Genomic DNA, 17028 nt, shown 5'->3' on the forward strand with positions numbered 1-17028 from the left:
GAAGAATAGAGGCCATTTATATTGAAATCATTGTTGAAAGGTATTTATTAATTTTGTTATAGTGGATTTTCCCAATTTTGATGAATTGTTCTAGGATTATGTATTCCTTGTGTCGTCTTTGGCGTATTGACCCTTCATATTGAAGTTTTTCTTGTAGTGTCTTCTATGGAGCTGGACTAGTATAGAGAAATTGTTAAAATGAGTTTTTATCATGAAATGTTTTCTTCTCTGTAGATGGTGATTGATATTTTTGCTGTGTATAGTAGTCTAGGATGACATCTGTGGTCTTTCAGTTTTAGGACATTTGCCTAGACCCTTTTTTTCAGAGTTTCCTTTGGAAAGTCAGGTGTTATTCTAATAGGTCTGCCTTTATAGGTGACTTGGTCTTTTTACCTTGCAGCTTTTAATAGCCTTTCTGTCTTCTGTATATTTAATGTTTGAATTATTATATCTCACAGAGAGTTTCCTTTCTTGTCCTATTTACTTCTAGTTCTGCATGCTTATGTACCCTGATAAGCATTTCTTTCCTTAGAGCAGCAATTTAGCTATGCTCTTGTAATAATATTTTCTATGCCTTTGACTTGGTTTTTTCTTCCTCTTCTATATCTCCTATTCATATGAATTTTCTTTGCCATAGTATCCCAGATTTCCTAGCTGTTTTGTGCCTGTATTCATTTAGATTTAAGATTTTCTTTGACAGAGATATCCATTGCTTCTACTTTATCTTCAAGACTTGAAATTTCCTCTTCTATTTCTTTTAATCTGTTGGTGAGGCTTTTTCTTTGAATTTGACTTTCCAAATTTTTCATTTTGAGTTTTGCTTCAGATTAGTTTTTCCTTACTGATTCTAGTTCATTGTTAACTTCATCTTTCATGTCTTGAATTGTCTTCCTTATTTAATCCAATTTGTGGTTGATTGTGTTAGCCCTATTAGCCCCACACTGGAACTAATTTTGAGCTTCTATAAGGATGTCCAGAGGGCAGTTTCTCCCAGCCCACACTGTGATGATAAGCTGCTTATTGATAACAGCTAGAAAGGATTTCTGTAGACTAGACACAGAGTACATCACATACAAGTGAATTTTCCTAATTGTATCAATCATAGCAGTCTTCTTGTTAGGTGTTGAGGAAGTGCTCTGGGTCTAGCTAGATGGAAATGATTCCCAGTTCATGTACATTCCCCAAGCTTTATGACAGGAAAAAAAAGTCTGATAGAAGTTATTTGAAAACTATCACTGAAACTGCACCTTTGAGTGCTGAAGCCCTGAGCTAAAATTTCATAGTTTACTCATGATATCTGTATAGTGTTCTATGTAGCCAGAGTTGATATGAGGGTCATTGGCTAGCTGTGTGACTGGCAGTCTTTTTGCTCAAGGAAGTTCCAATTAAAAAGGAGAGCCCAATACCCACTAATTAAGGAACCAAACTTCAGAGTCACCAAGCATGTTCCTTGTTCTTACTTTCTGGAATTGATAGCAACTGTAGTAGTTGGAGTTTTCCTGTCCCAGCTACTGCTCTGAAACAACAACTCAGAGACTTAATATTAATTATAAATGCTCATCAGATAGCTCCGGCTTATTACTAATTCACTCTTACAACTGAAATGAACCCATTTTTTTTTTATTAATCTATGTGCTTCCCCAAGGTTCATTTACCTCACATATGAACCTCCCATATTGCTTCTTCTGCATCTGGCACCTGACTCCTAACTTTATATTAAGTTACTTCTATTAATTACTTGCTGCCACATAGCTCATGGCCTTTACCTCATCTCCTACATGTCATTCTTTTTCTGTGTCTCCGTGGGAGTCTGTTCTTCTTCCCAGCATCCTCTGTGCCCTGAAAATTCTGGCCAGACATCTCACCCTATTCTACCATTAAACCGTGAGCAAAAATAAACATGTTCTCTCTTCAGTTTCTTAGGTCAGGTATATTTTCCCATCAGTGATGGAAGTAAACAGTACTCCAGCAAGGCTTCTCTGGGCATCCTGGCTAATTTCTCATTACCTTTATCATAGAGCTTCCTCATTTTGCTCTCTAGGTTTTCAGTAACATTTCGTTTTAGAATTGGAGCTGAGATTACTTACTGTTACAGATAGTATTCCTCACTCTTAAAACCCCACTTTTGGGGATTCTTTGTCAAACAATGAAACTCTATAATACAGTCACATTTGCTCAGTGAAAAGGGTCTGAAGACTTGTCCTGTACTCAGCACACTAGTTTTGGAAACTGCACCCAAGGCTGAATTCAACTTTTCACCTGTGTGTTTTTAATGCCTTGGCTTTTCTGGGCAGGACACAGCCTGTTTGTTGTTGAACATGCTTTTGTCCTTAAACATCACACTTGAAGCCTGTATTCCGCAGCTTTATCTGCAGGTCACTAAATTTTTATTTTATACCAACTCTCAAATGTTTGAAAGAGATTTCTGAGCAATCACTCCTTTATAGAAAAGGAGTTTTTATTTAAGTTTTACATATAAAACATTTAGATTAACAATTAGCAAAGTTATAGATACAAAACATGGACTTTAGATAATACAAAAATGTATAAAGAATATAGGAAACCACCATTTCCAAGAATTAAGAGCTTGTTTTTATAGATATGGTATTTCAACATGTCTTATACACATTTATTTTCTGGACTTGGGTCTTCTTTCTGTAAACAGTATCCTTGGCATCCAGGTTTTCAGAAGTATGGTTCTAGAGAGGTATTCATAATTGAATCAGGGTTGAATGACCTTCCTTCTGGCATTGATGACCTTAAGGAAGAAAATGATGAGGTCAGATCCGTTGTAATACAGATGGTTCTACACTTCTCTCTACATTCCTATTGACTAGTCACCATGAGTCACATCCCCTTTTCCACTCTGTCCTATCTCTTTAAATGCCTCTCTGTCCCTGGAGTCATCTTTCTTCCCTTGCTGGGGACTATGGAATTAACTGGTCAGCCCTACAGGCTTGAGTACAGGTGGAAGAGTGGGTGTGTCACAGAGCTACAGTGGAGAGGAAAGAGCTGCAGTCCCTGAGGTAAAGATTGAGGTGCAGAGTCACACAGCAGGCAGGTTGGGAGGAGGAAGACAAGGCTTTACTGGTGCAGCTGCCATGGGGGCAGGTTTGGGAGTTTGGCTAAGCTTCTGAGAAAGATGGTACTGTAAGCGCATACCTATGTGAATGAACAAGTGGTCCCTTATATTTTTTCTGTTTACATTATAATAGTGACTATTTTTTAAAAAACTGTAAAATCAATTCCTCATAGTGTGTATGTATGACAAAGATTGTGGATTTTAGCACATTGTGGTCTGATTTGCCCAGGGCATCCTTGGGAACCTTCCAATTCTATTCATCGTCCTCTGCAACAGAAAGTATTTGAATGTTATAGGGGAAGACCCCAAGGTTCTTTGAGTTTTAGGCTCTGGTCCAGTACAAAAATCAGTGTTGTGTGATATTTTGTTTGTTTTCTGACAAATGAAGCTTTCATGGAGATCAGAGTGTGGAGCTTGTCACTAGTTAAAAGAGGCCAGGCAGTGGTGGCACATATTTTTAATCTCAGACCTTGGGTGGAGGAAGCAGGAAGATCACTGAGTTCAAGGGCAGCTTAGGTTACAGGAGGTCAAAAAAGTCTAAAAGAGAAAGAAAGCCAGGTGTTGGTGGTGTATACTTTTAGTTCCAGCACTAGGCAGGTGGAGACAGGAATATAAGGCTATAGAAACAGGATCTCAGCCCCTTTCACTCTGAGGATTCATAGAGATAGCATCTCCCCATTCCCTCAGAGATTTCATAGATGTAAGAAGTCTCAGGTAGCTGGCTGCTCTGCTTCTCTGATCTTTCAGCTTTTACCCTCGATATGTGACTCCAGGATTTTATTGTTAAGACTAAATAGATTCATGCTTAAAATCAGGGAATCATAATTTGAAACAAGCATCCTAATTAACCCAAGTCTTGTCAAATTATCTCTCTGCTTTGAGAAATGTGATAGTTTTTATCATCTAGCTAAACATATAACAACTTTGAGTCTTTCTGAATTTACTTTCTTTATATGATTTAAAAAGTCTTACTTAAAAAATAATGGAAGGAAGTTGACTTATTAAATGGGCAAAGCTTAATTTTCCTCCACTTGTTGGATTTTCTATGTAATGCCAACAATCAAGTTTTCCTAGAGTATTAAAATAATACATGATTCTTAGGAAGAATGGTGTTTCCCAGAGCACACACCTGCATGTAACTATGCCTTACAGACTTCAGCTGCCAAGTATCTTCTCTTGAGGTCAATTGAAAGCAGATGAGTTGAACTTTATTGCCTGGCTCACACTTGATACAGGTCAGTGGTCCAGAGACCACCACTTCCATTTTCCCAGTATCATCTTCAATTCCATAGTAAATGAAGTCACCCCTTTCATTTTTCTGAAAAACAAGTTACCATTCATCTTTTAAGAAATATGTGAAAGCTTATCACTTCTATGAGAAATAAAGAGTGTTAGCATAAACCTATCCCTGACAAGGCAAGTATGGCTCTTAGGTTTAGAATCACAGGTAAAAGGCCAGTGAGATGGCTGAGTGGGTAAGGGTGTTTGTTGGCAAGCCTGACTACCACTCAATTCCCAGGACTTAGAGTGGAAGGAGAGAACTCATTTGTGGAGCTTCCCTTCTGACTTCCACACTGCTTTCATGGCCTTTGTGTTTCTCTCAACCCTCACAGGCAAAATAAAGAAATAACTGAAAAAATAGAATCACAGGAACAGAAGAGGTGAAGATGTTTGGTGAACAAATCTTTTCTTGGAAATCACTCTGGAGGTTTTGTGTGCCTAGCCCTTAATAACTGAGCCATCACTGCAGCCCTTGGAAGCCTCTCTTAAGTTTTACCTACTTGAGGTCTTTTTCTGCTGGGGGTCTTTAGAACAGATGAGTATCTTCTTAAGTACTAGCTGTAACATATCAGAATAGCTGAGATTTCTTGAGGATCCCAAGTAAGGTATCCAAATTTAAAACATACAAACAACAACAACAACAACAACAAAAATAAGTGGCAAAACCCATTTAGCCACCACTGCATGTTTCTTAGGTACATCCAGGAGACCTGAGAAGAAAAGGCTACTTGTGGCTCATTGTATGTCTGAGAAAGACTGTTATAAGTCCCTTTTCATTTCATTTATTTTATAGTTTATTGAAAATAAAGTTATTTTTATACAACATGTTCTGATCATGCTTCACCTCCCCTATTTCCTCTTAGATACTCCTCACCTCCCTACCCTCCCAACTCCACACCTTCTTTGTCTCTCTTTTAAGAAAACAGTCAAATAAAGAAGAAAAACCAATAAGAATAAAACAAAATGAACAAACTCACAGAAATAAAGAAGAAATAGCATGAGAAACAAATAGACCAACATATAGACAGACAGGCACACATACGGAGACACACACAGACACAGACACACACACACACACAATCACACCTGCTGTTTAAATGGATCACATTTGCTCAGTGCACACATCGATTCACTCTATTCCTTCCTAATCCCTCAAAAGTTAAATTTACAGCAATGTTTCTGGTGTTTTAGTTTGTGTCCCATGTAGTTTACTTATTAGTTGTATAACCAAATGTAGCAGCATAATCAAAAGCAGCATAGATAAAAGGGAAAAGCCATGACTGATTCATACACAATGAATTATGAAATCATACATTGAACAAGCAAGCATACTAATGAATTAGTACATCAGCACTTAAAGAAACATTCAAAAGTCACAGAATTCCTTAAATTTCCTCACTTTCATTGTGCCTAGTTATAAATTGTGAAATTAAACTAGATTGTTAAATGCCTTTTTCTCTCATTATTTAAAAATAGTATTCACTCAGTCAAAAGATCTTGATAAAAAGTAAAGAATGTGATAATGAGGACACATTAAAGAAATAATCCTGGCTTGTTGAACAAGGCTTCATTCTAGGGCAGAATTGTCTATTTGGTTTTTTATTCTCATCATTGCAAACTGTATCTAGTCTATGAGTTTGACTCTTCATTCACAACTGATTGCCAATGAGATGGGTAAGGAAACTATCAAAGAAAAAGAATCTAAAAGGAAAGTGTGCTATAAACTGAACAGTGTCTGGGAATAGGATGTCTCTAGATGGATCGTCATAGTCAGAAAAATGCCAAAGGTTATTTATGAATCTCCTTGTAAAGAATTCTCATGGTGGTACCTTGAGGAGAGGAATGGTAAGAGACTATCCCAATATCCAAAGTGTGGAAACCTTACTCATCTCTTTCTGGTATGAAAGGTGATTATTTCCTGTTAAGTAAGTTGAGCAAACTCCAGTGACAAGTTAAAATTTAAAATCTCAGAATGCAAAATGCATTCTACAAATAATGTAGTGGCTTACCTTAGTTACCTCAAACTCTCCATTCACATATGTTCCTTTTGTTTGAGAGAAAAGATCCTTAATTTTAGGAGTTCCATTGGCTCTTCTCCTCAGTGTATTTGAGATAACCATTGTTTGGTTAACATTGTCATCAGACACACAGGAAGCTTTACGAATCTCCAGAAATCCACTGACACCGGTATAATCTGATATGGTAATGACATTTTGTGGGATGAACTTGTTCTTTAGGGCTGTGTCAAAAACCTTCACTCTGAAGAATTCAGTCTCAGTAGCCACCGTGGCATGGAACATCCTTTTGTTATTGATCAAATCATAAGTAAATGGTTCTGTTACTTTCAACACCATCACTTCTTTGGCAACTCGATGGTGACCTTCTATTTTAGAAGGCTTCTTTGGTAAGTTTCCGTTATTTGGTGTCTACATAAAACATACACAGGTTAAACATGCGTAATTCAGACAAATCCTAAGACACAGCTCCACTGAGTAGATTGGAGAACATCTAAGCAATGATTGCCATACTATAACCTAGATAAAGGAAGAAATGGAGATTTACTTAAATCACTACTTAGTGATTCCACTTAATACTAATCATACCTGATAAATAAAGAGATTATTCTTGTAGTTATGGGGAATGAACCCAAGGCCTCCATGTTCTAGTCAAGTCTTCTTTGTAGGAACATTTTGAAGATTCCAATTACAAAACCTTGTCTAAACAGTCACATCTCTTGTAAAAGGGCTAGTTAGGCAGCCCCAGGAAGATGCCCTCATGTATTGTTATTTCAAAAAGGGTTCAGCCTAGCAACTCTTCTTTTTCTATAATAGCAGACATAGAGGAGAATCCTGAGACCAGAAAATGTCCTGAAGTCATTTTACTTTCATAACTTGCTGTGGTGATACTTTATTTGTGCTGAAATGCGATATTTTATTTGTATGTTAATAAAATTTGCCTGCAGATCAGAAGTCAGGGATCCACAAAGAGAAGTCAGGCCGTGGTAGACCACCCTCTAAATCTGATCACATGGCAGGCAGAGTCTCTATGTGGTAAAGGACACAGCCAAGCATGGTGACATGACCCTTTAATTTCAGTGCCAACCATAGAGACCTGGAGGTCTGTATAGAAAGGCAGTGATGAGGAAGTCATGTGGCTGGGCTTAGAGCCAATGAGAAGACAGAACAGGAAAGCAATTAAAAACACAGGTTAGATGGGAAGAAGCTCTCTGGGAAAGCTATGGGCGCGAGGTGGTAAAATAAGGCTAGTCACGTCTCTTAGCTAATTCTCTGATCTCTTTGGCTATTACCTCTGTATTTGGCTCTGTGTTTCTTATTTAATAAGATTGTTTAGAAATTCATCTACATTTGGTGCCCAATGTAATGACTTTCGAAGATTATTTGGAGACATTCCCCATCTACGAACTGTTGCTGGGGTAAAAAATGATAAACTGGGTAATTTGTTCAAAACCTTAAAAGATGACAAGGACTGAAATAGTTCAAGAGAATTATCACCTGAAGCTGAGAAAGAATTGGCCTTGGTAGAAAAGAAAGAACAAGAAGTACATGTGGATTGGGTGGATTGAAAGCTCCACTGCTTTTTGGTTATTTTACAGGAATTTTAATGCAGAGGGAAGATATTATATTGGAATGGATATTTCTACCAAATAAATAGAGTAAAAAACTAAAAACTTATGTGGAAAAGATCTCTGACTTGATTTTAAAAGGAGAAAGGCCGTGACGAGGAAGTCATGTGGCTGGGTTTAGAGCAAATGAGAAGGCAGAACAGGAAAGCAATAAAAGCACAAGACACAGGAAGAAGCTCTCTGGAGAAGCAAAGGTGGCGAGGTGGGGTGAGAAAAGTCTAATCATGGCTCGTAGCTAGTTTGCTGATCTCTTTGGCTATTACCTCTGTATTTGGCTCTGTGTTTGTTATTTAATAGGACTGTTTGAAAATTTGTCTACAACTTGCCTCCTCAGTATCCCATTCAATTTCTGAACATCAGGAGAGGACTATGAAACGGAGGCAACCCTGCAGAGCTGAAAGAAGAAGAAGTATGTTGGCAGTCATGGCCAACTGGGTATCCAGCTCAGGGAGGCAGCTATAACTGGTAGCAATCTCTGAAGTTTGACTTGGCAACATACAGAGTTCATCCTGTGAGTGGTGGGGTTTAACTCTGATTCCTGATCGATGTGTTTTAACATCAGGAAGTACATTTCCAATATAACTGGAGCAGCAATTCACAATATGAAAGGAACACCTTGACAAAAAGTTCAAGGTGTAAAATTAATTAAGCAAGTGTCTCACTATACTCTTTACAGAATAGGCATGATCAGGCGAACACTGAGTCAGACATTTTCTTAATAGAGTAGACCATACGAAGTATTTTAAAGTTGAGTGTAGGGAAGGATCAGTATCTAAACACAATAAAAATGAGTGATTATTTAAATGAAAGATAATGTGTGCATATAGATTAATGAAGAAGCCTTCCATGTTTGGGCTAATCTCTGTCATTATATTGTGAGAACAGAAATTCCTTACCCTTGATGGACTGCTGCTTCTTGTTATTGGAGACACCAGAGGAGCCTGGACAGCACTGTATGCTGTTGCTGGGGACACTCGGGGATCCAGGAGATTTTTGGATGCTGTTGCTGAAGGCATCTGAGGAGCATGGACAGTCCTTGATGCTTTTACTTTAGGACAGGGAAGAGCCTGTCCAGTACCATATGATACTCCTTGAGGCCCTTGAGTGGTGCACACACTTCTGGACTCTGTCCGTAGAGGAGCATGAAGAGCCTGGATGAAGTTGGATGCTGCTCCTGGATGTGTTTGAGTGGTCTGGACTCTGCTTGTTTCTATTGGTATATAAACCTGAGGAGCTGGAAGACTGTTGGATGTTGTTGGTAGAAGTAACTGAGAAGTCTGAAGAGCACTGTATGCTGTTGTTGGGGACACTCGGGGATCCAGGAGATTTTTGGATGCTGTTGATGAAGGCATCTGAGGAGCATGGACATTCCTTGATGCTTTTACTTTAGGACAGGGAAGTGCCTGTCCAATACCATATGATGATACTCCTGGAGGAACTTGAGTGGTGCACACACTTTTGGACTCTGTCCATGGAGGAACATGAAGAGCCTGGATTATGTTGGATGATGCTCCTGAATGTGTTTGAGTGGTTTGGACTCTGCTTGTCCCTGTTGGTATAGAAACCTGAGGAGCTGGAAGACTGTTGGATGTTGTTGGTAGAAGTACCTGAGAAGCCTGGAGACTACTAGATGATGTTCCTGGAGATGCCAAAAAAGCCAGGGAATAAGCACCTCCTATTTCTAAGAGACCTGGGACCTTGGCATTCCTGTGTGCTTTTACTGTAGCAGAGTTAGGAGTCAGAATGCTACTGGATGTTGTTATTTGAGGCACCTGAGTGATGCAGACATTTCTGGACATTGCTTCTGGAAGAGCATGGGGAACTTTAACATTGCTGGATTGTTTCGTTGGAGGCTTCTTTATGACCTTCAATGGTGCTGAAGGTACTCCTGTGCTTTGGACACATCTGGATGTTATTACTTGAGGACTGTGAGGAAACTGTTTGTTATTGGCTGCTGCTGCTGTAGGTAGGTGAATGTTCTGGGCACTGCTGGACACTGATCCTGGAGCCATCTGAGGAGCATTGAAAGAGCTGGACACTGTTTCTGAAGGCATTTGAAGGATCCAGACATTACTACACGGTGTTGCTGAAGGTACATGAGGAGCCTGGATACCACTGGACAGTGTTAGAGGCACTGGAGAGTTCAGATGTATATTGGAATTTGATGCTAAAGACACTGGAAAATTCTGGTAAGAGAGTGCTGCAGAGCCCGGAGGCATTTTTAAAGTGAAGCATGTTTCTAGAGGTGCCTGAGGAGCCTGGATACTGCGGGAAGCTATGGCCGAAAGACCCTGAAGAGTCTGGAGTTCACTCACAGCTGAGGAGTTGTTGGTTGCTGACAATTCTAGAAGCTGGTGTTTTTTCTGGGAAACTTGTGTCTCTATGGTACTATGTTTTTTGCTGCTTGTGTTTTCCTGTTTTTAAAGGAAAATAGGATTGAGTTATTTTTAATACTGCTTGATGGTTTTTGAATATGAGATGAAGTACATCTTTTCACTTTCTTTTTTGAAAGAGGACTTTTACCCTGTCAGCTTTTCCTGTGTTGAAGGAAGGATTTGAGAATGTACTTAGGTATTTTTAATACCTACCTTCCATCCTCATTAATTGATACTACAACTTCTCTTAAAATTCAGGTGTTGAATTTTCATGGTCTGGGATGGAATACTAGCTCAAAGTATCTTACAAAACTGGTCAACTATTACCTGGTTTGGTTTAACTTCTAACGTTATTCTGTGGGAAATGCAGCTTTAAGTAAAAATTGGCTATTTCTGTACTGTTTTTGAAGTAGACTTTTCAGTTCATCAAATATTCAATCCTTATGCCCACAGACAGGCCCCCCAATACATTCAGGTGATGTGATTGAAACCGTGTGACAAGTACCCTAAGAAAATGGACCACATAGATAGATTTTGGTGGATGGGAATGTAGCTCAGTTGACAGCATGCTGGAATAGCATGCCTGAAGCCCATCTAGACTCATTTAAACCTGTATTTAGGTCTTTAAAAATTACCATAACTCCAGTTAAATAAAATTTCTACATATTTAAGCAATACTTGTACATAGGCAACAGATCTAGTTAGGGTCTCCATTACTCTTATATAATCTTAGAAGTATAAAATTTTAAAGATTATAAGAAGGTAATTTAGTATGCAAATGCCTTCATATAACTGTAATGGCCATTTTTACTGGTTTCTTTTTATGTTTTTGACTGTTCAAGGTAAAAGTCTTCTAAAATGCAACAATTGCTGTGAAGCTGATAGCATCCAAGCCAAAATTATTACTAACAGTAGACTTTTTTCCAGGCTTGTATACATTTTGAGTTATATTGCTATCATCATTTACAAACATGGTTAATTAGATGTGCCTAAGGAGTTCCTATGCTAAATAACAGGGCTCTACCTTTTGAAAAGATTAAATGTTGGTCACATGGAATATTCAACATAATTGTACCAAGCAATAAAATAAGGAGATTTGTGTACATCGAAGTCAGGAGCTCAAAATACACCATTGATGAATGGATGATAAGATATTAGATGAGAACTATTTTCAAGGTTATGGTCATTGTAATTATATTAAGAAGGCATCAATATGGGAACAGGAATCTGTTCCCTGCTGTGGGATAATGCTTTTGTACACTGGTTTAATAAAACATTGATTGGCCAGTAGCCAGGCAGGAAGTATAGGTGGGATAAACAGACAAAGAGAATTCTAAGAAGAGGAAGGGTAAGTTAGGAGATACCAGCCTGCTGTTCAGGGAGCAGTATATAATGGCACACAGGTAAAGCCACAGAACATGTGCAACATATAGATTAACAGAAATAGGCTGAGTTTAAGTGCAAGTGCTAGTCAGTAGTAAGCCTGTGCTAATGGCTTAGCAGTTTTAATTAATATAAGCCTCTGTGTGTTTTCTTGGGTCTGAGCAACTGCAGACCAGGCAGGACACAGGAAAACTTCTGACTACAGTTCCATTTGATGAGGAATAGCTGAGAGAGTTTAGTGAATGCCTGGGAGAGGTCTGAAACTGACTCTCAACAAATGTTACCATTACAGTTTTACAGTGTTTGGTCAGTGAATGAACAAGGATAAAGACTTCCAAGCAGGGAAACTGCATGTGTTAGAACACCTGCTGAGAAGAGCACAGAATGGTGAAAGTAACCTTTTTTTGGGTCACCATCAAAGGGAAGAGGGTTTAGAAGAAACTAGGCAATGGTGATTGAGACATTCCTGTGTTTATTACTGTCTGTCTCCCCTGTACTTTCTTCTGAACTCTAAGCAGTAAGTTCATTGACATCATTAGAAATCATTTCATAAATACTCACATTTTTACTACCATGGAGGCTTTGATACATGATAAGATAACTTAATGAGCTATTTAATAATATGAAGAAAGTCTTTGCAGTATTGAATCAGTGAGAAGTTTCTCCAAGGTTGTAGTTTGCACAGAAATATGCTTTGGGAAGGACCAAGGATTAGGAATTGGAAAGTGGTACCTTGTTTGAGGAACTGCTGGATGGTGTTGGTATAGGCTTCTGAGGAGTCTGAAGACAACCTTCATCTTTTTGTGTGTTGCTTCCTGAAGGTTCTGGAAGCTGAGTCTGCTCCTGGGTAAGCTTCATTTTCTTACTGCCTTCAATTTTTATGGTTTCTTTTCTCATTTCCTGAAAGAAGAATGTTTTTCTTTCCTTATTGATTTCCCCATGTGTTGGAAATAGAATCCCAAGCTTTGTACATGCTAAGGTGTGCTTTTCTATCCAATTTTATCCCCAGTTCGTATTAATGTCTTTAGAATTAAATAAATCATAATATTTTCAAGACCATAAGAATTTTTGTTTTATTACTGGATTCTAATTATATTTGTGTCATTGTGCACACCTCATTCTTAGCAGATGTATTGTACAGTGTGAAGGTTTGAATAAGAATGATCCCCACAGACTCAGAGATTTGATACTTGGTTACAAGGCAGTGGACTGTTAGAAGGTGTGTCCTTGTTGAAGTAGGTGTGGTTTGTTAGAGGAAGTGTGTCACTGAGGGGTGGGCCTTGAGATTTCAGATGTTGAAGCCAGGCCTAGTGTCACTCTCTCTTACAGCTGCCTGTGGAGATGTAGAATTCTACACTACCTCTCCAGCACATTGTCTGCCTGTGCACTGAAATGCTTCCTACCATGACAATAATGAACTAATCCTCTGAATGTAAGCAAGCCCCAACAAAGGTGGCTTTTAATAAGAGTTGCTGTGGTCATGACATCTCTCCAAAGCAATGGAAACCCTAAGACATATAGGATTGTCTCATAGAGGTGTAGAAAAATTATATTTATCTCACCCTATCCCTGTGGTGGCCAAAGAGTATGAGGTGTAGAATTACAAAGTCTGTATTTTAATTCAGCCTTTATGAAAGCCACATCCCAAAGCAACTGCTATTTCAGTAATAGTCTTAAAAAGCCACATAGTGTTTTTTTTGTTTGTATCCTTGGAGTTTTACTGCACGAGTTAGAGACATTGTTTATCTGACACTAAATGAGTGACAGGTTTCTATGAATTTGTTGACTTAGAAGCCTGTTTTCACTAGAGTCGTGAACTAGATAGATAGAGTACTGAATCTTCCTAAAGAGTTAAGAAGGGAAAGAACCTGGGGAGAAACTTTTTGGTGGGAGACCAGCCACCTTACCTGTGCAGAGGGTTCGCTCTTGTCTGATTCATTATCGGTGGAAAGAGATCGGGAACTACTGGGTTCTTCTTGCTTTCTTCTTTTCACTGCAGTTTTGTTTTTTCCTTTCTTTTGCACTTTAACTGTAGGGATAAAGAAAACACAATAAATCCAGGGAAGTGGTTAAGATTCTAAAGCTCATTCAAAATTATTTATTTACTGTTTTTTAAATGGAATTGATAATTTATTCCACTTTCATTAATATTTGTATAGAAAAAATAATGATTTCTTGTTGTTTTTTTTAAAAAAACCTCAATCATTCAAATTTACCAATAAAGACTCAGGAGCCAGATGTTGGGGCAACAGCTTCCTAGCTCACAGAGGCAGAGAAAGCAGCCAACTGACCTTTATATTCCCCTAGTGTCCCATAATCCCCCTTTTTTTGTACCGTCTCAAACCAAAACATCTCACACTCAATATCCTTCACTTCTACTGCCTGTGCTTCTGGCTAACCATCCTCCCTACTTCCTCTTACTCTCTCTGTTTTTTCTCAACAATCCTATGTTCACTTCCTGTTAACTTGTTGCTTGCTCTGCGTCTGGACCTATGCTTGACTTGATTTAACACAATGTACAATATTCAAGCAGAAAGATATTAGAATAATGCTGTGTGCTAGGGCTGAGCCACACCAGACCTAGAAACAGTTTTTTTTTCCAGTAAATAACACAATCTCAGGGTGCACAGTGTGATCAAATATCCTGCAAAAATTTCAAAAACTATTTTGTCTCTACTTGTTTCTGTGTGTTTACTTTCTTTGGCTGCAGAGTCTTTACCTGAAGAGAAGGCCACCAGTGGTACCAAGTCCTATACAGGCAGTACCTCAGGGGATTCTTAGCCCATCCCAGGTGTAGTGGGTTCAGCTTTTCTATTCTCCTTCTCCTTCTCCTTCTCCTTCTCCTTCTCCTTCTCCTTCTCCTTCTCCTTCTCCTTCTCCTTCTTCTTCTTCTCCTCCTCCTCCTCCTCCTTCTTCTTCTTCTTTGAAACTTCTGTTTTAATCACTACAACCCTGTCCCAGCCCTCTTATCCCACCGTCTGATTTACAAACATAAATCATTTATGATAATAACAATAGGTTACGTTCTAAGACAATCATTCCAATTCATAGAAAAAGAATTATATTTTGATATTTGATGTAACAAAATAGTGAAATTGTATTTGGACTTCTATATTGGGGACATATATCTTTCTACATAACTCAGTGTATTATCAATCTGCAATCTCCTTGACTGGGCCTCCTTATGCTAAAATCTCAGGTCAGAGTTGTGTACCAGTACACCCAGTATTTTTTAAATGCAGTGACTTTATAAAGAGAAACTTCTTCACATCTCTAAAATGCAGGCTTCTACTAAAATATTAGATAAAATTTCTTACTGGAAAAGTTATTAATGAATGGGTAAGATTGTTAATCAAATATTATATATACTGTATTTAAATGCGAGAAATGATTTTTTCAATTTTTAGTTTATCATTTTCTAGTTTTCTACCATGTTGAGTGTTCTAACCTATCTCAACAACTAATTTTTTTTAATTTACTTCCAATGCAAAAGATGTCTACCCTGAAATATATCAAGTTTCTTTGTAAGAAAGGATTTCTTGAAATCATCGATTTGTTGATATCTAAAATGCGTCAACCCCAAGTATTTCTAAGGTATACACTGGGAAAGCAACATATCAGTTCTGATCTCTGCAGGGAGCCAGAAAGTTTGGGGAGGGTGGAGAAGAGATGAGTGTCTAGGATACTCCCATGTTACCTTTTCCTCTCTCTGTTTTAAGCCTTTGAGCAAGGTCTTCAAGATCTTTAATGCTTTGACACACTTCTATCAGTTTGTCCAGTCCAGCATCTTTTGGGAATGTGTCCTCCAACAGGTCAGCCATCTGAATTCTGTCATAATCATCTTGCATCTTTTTTGTTAGATTTAATTCTTTTCTTAGTAAGGACTTGATTTTCCTAAACTGGTAGTCATCCACAGCCACATCCTCTAATCCTTGTTGAAGAACAATTGTCTTGTATTCACTCATTATCTCTAAAATTATGGACAATCCTAAATGATGAAAATGGGCATGTGATTACAAACTTATACAGACAACTCCAACACAAGGTTATTCTTTGTGAGTGGGTGACGTCTATTGGTAATGTCCATAATTGCCTGTGAGAGAAAAACAGAGTTAAACATAAGCTGTGCCATTGTACAAAATGGATGTAGAACTTATGTATTAATAGATAAGTCTAGGATATTCTTCCCCATAAGGCATCTTAGGTGACATAGACCATTGGCAGTTGTGGTGGAAGAAAACTGTTGGAATCAGTAATTGTTGCAGTGTTTAGAGTCTGGGCTATGAGTGTTAATATCATGGATCCCTTTTCCATTTTTATTTGATTCTGGAGCCTGTACCTGGATATCTGCCTATGGGTTTCTGATTTTTCCCATTCTAAAGTGATGTATATGCAAATGGGCTGCATCCTGTTATAGTGTACCTGGAAGAACAATGACTGAAGTCACATGACCACGCTGAACCACTGACCTTTGTCCATTAGGCTTTGCCTCAAACACCCCTCATTAGCAACCTGTCTCTTCTGGGCTTGGATTGTGATCATATTACCGTCAATTTCTCCAACATCTACATACTTTTCAGAGCAGCACCCTAGAATTTATTGTATGGAATTATGTTGTTAGTTTCCTCATTTTACCATTTTCAGGGTTGATTTAGTGGTGCTACTTGTTCATAGACACAATTTTCTACTTCCATGTCATGCTTAAATCCTACCTAGATCTTTTGATAGTTTTCTATCTTGTTAAAAATATTTCTTCCTCCTAAAAGATATTAGAAGTCCTTGAATAACTTGCACTCTTCATTTACATTTATTTTTTTCCTGAGATCATATGCTTAAAATATACAAAATATACGCTTATTGTCAAGGTTTATGGTATGCCTAATTTCTTTTTCATTGCTTGGCAAGCCATTCTCACATTTCTTTCTCTGTGTACTTTTCATAAACTTTGCAAACTTAAGAATTAAACAATGTTGGTAATGGGAGTGTAAGCTAGTGGAAGATGCAGACAAAGGAGTAACTATCACTAATATATAATTCTAAAACTAAGATGGAAACCTATTGCTGTAGACCTTCTATATATATGTATGTATGTATGAATATATGTGTATATATATAAAATCCATATATCCATCCATACATCCATACATACATACATACATACACCTATCTACCTTCTGTCTGTCTATCTATCTTCTATCTTTCTATCTGTCTAAATCCATATCAATAAAATATTAACATGAAGTTATTCTATAATATATAAACAA

General features: G+C 38.0%; 1 protein-coding gene across 1 annotated transcript; it reads right to left on the reverse strand.

Annotated features, from left to right (window-relative positions):
* Positions 1–2685: 2685 nt before the first annotated feature.
* Positions 2686–15729, reverse strand: LOC128110017 (interferon-activable protein 203-like). The gene is made up of 6 exons (XM_052737697.1): positions 15462–15729; positions 13672–13793; positions 12497–12664; positions 6373–6789; positions 4210–4400; positions 2686–2758 (listed from the first exon to the last, which is right to left on the reverse strand). The coding sequence occupies exons 1-6, from the start codon at positions 15727–15729 to the stop codon at positions 2686–2688; spliced, it is 1239 nt and encodes a 412-aa protein (XP_052593657.1).
* Positions 15730–17028: the final 1299 nt, after the last annotated feature.

The sequence above is a fragment of the Peromyscus californicus genome, unplaced genomic scaffold (assembly GCF_007827085.1).
Source record: "Peromyscus californicus insignis strain IS unplaced genomic scaffold, ASM782708v3 Scaffold_14__1_contigs__length_90479793_seg_2, whole genome shotgun sequence".
Lineage (NCBI taxonomy): Eukaryota > Metazoa > Chordata > Mammalia > Rodentia > Cricetidae > Peromyscus > Peromyscus californicus.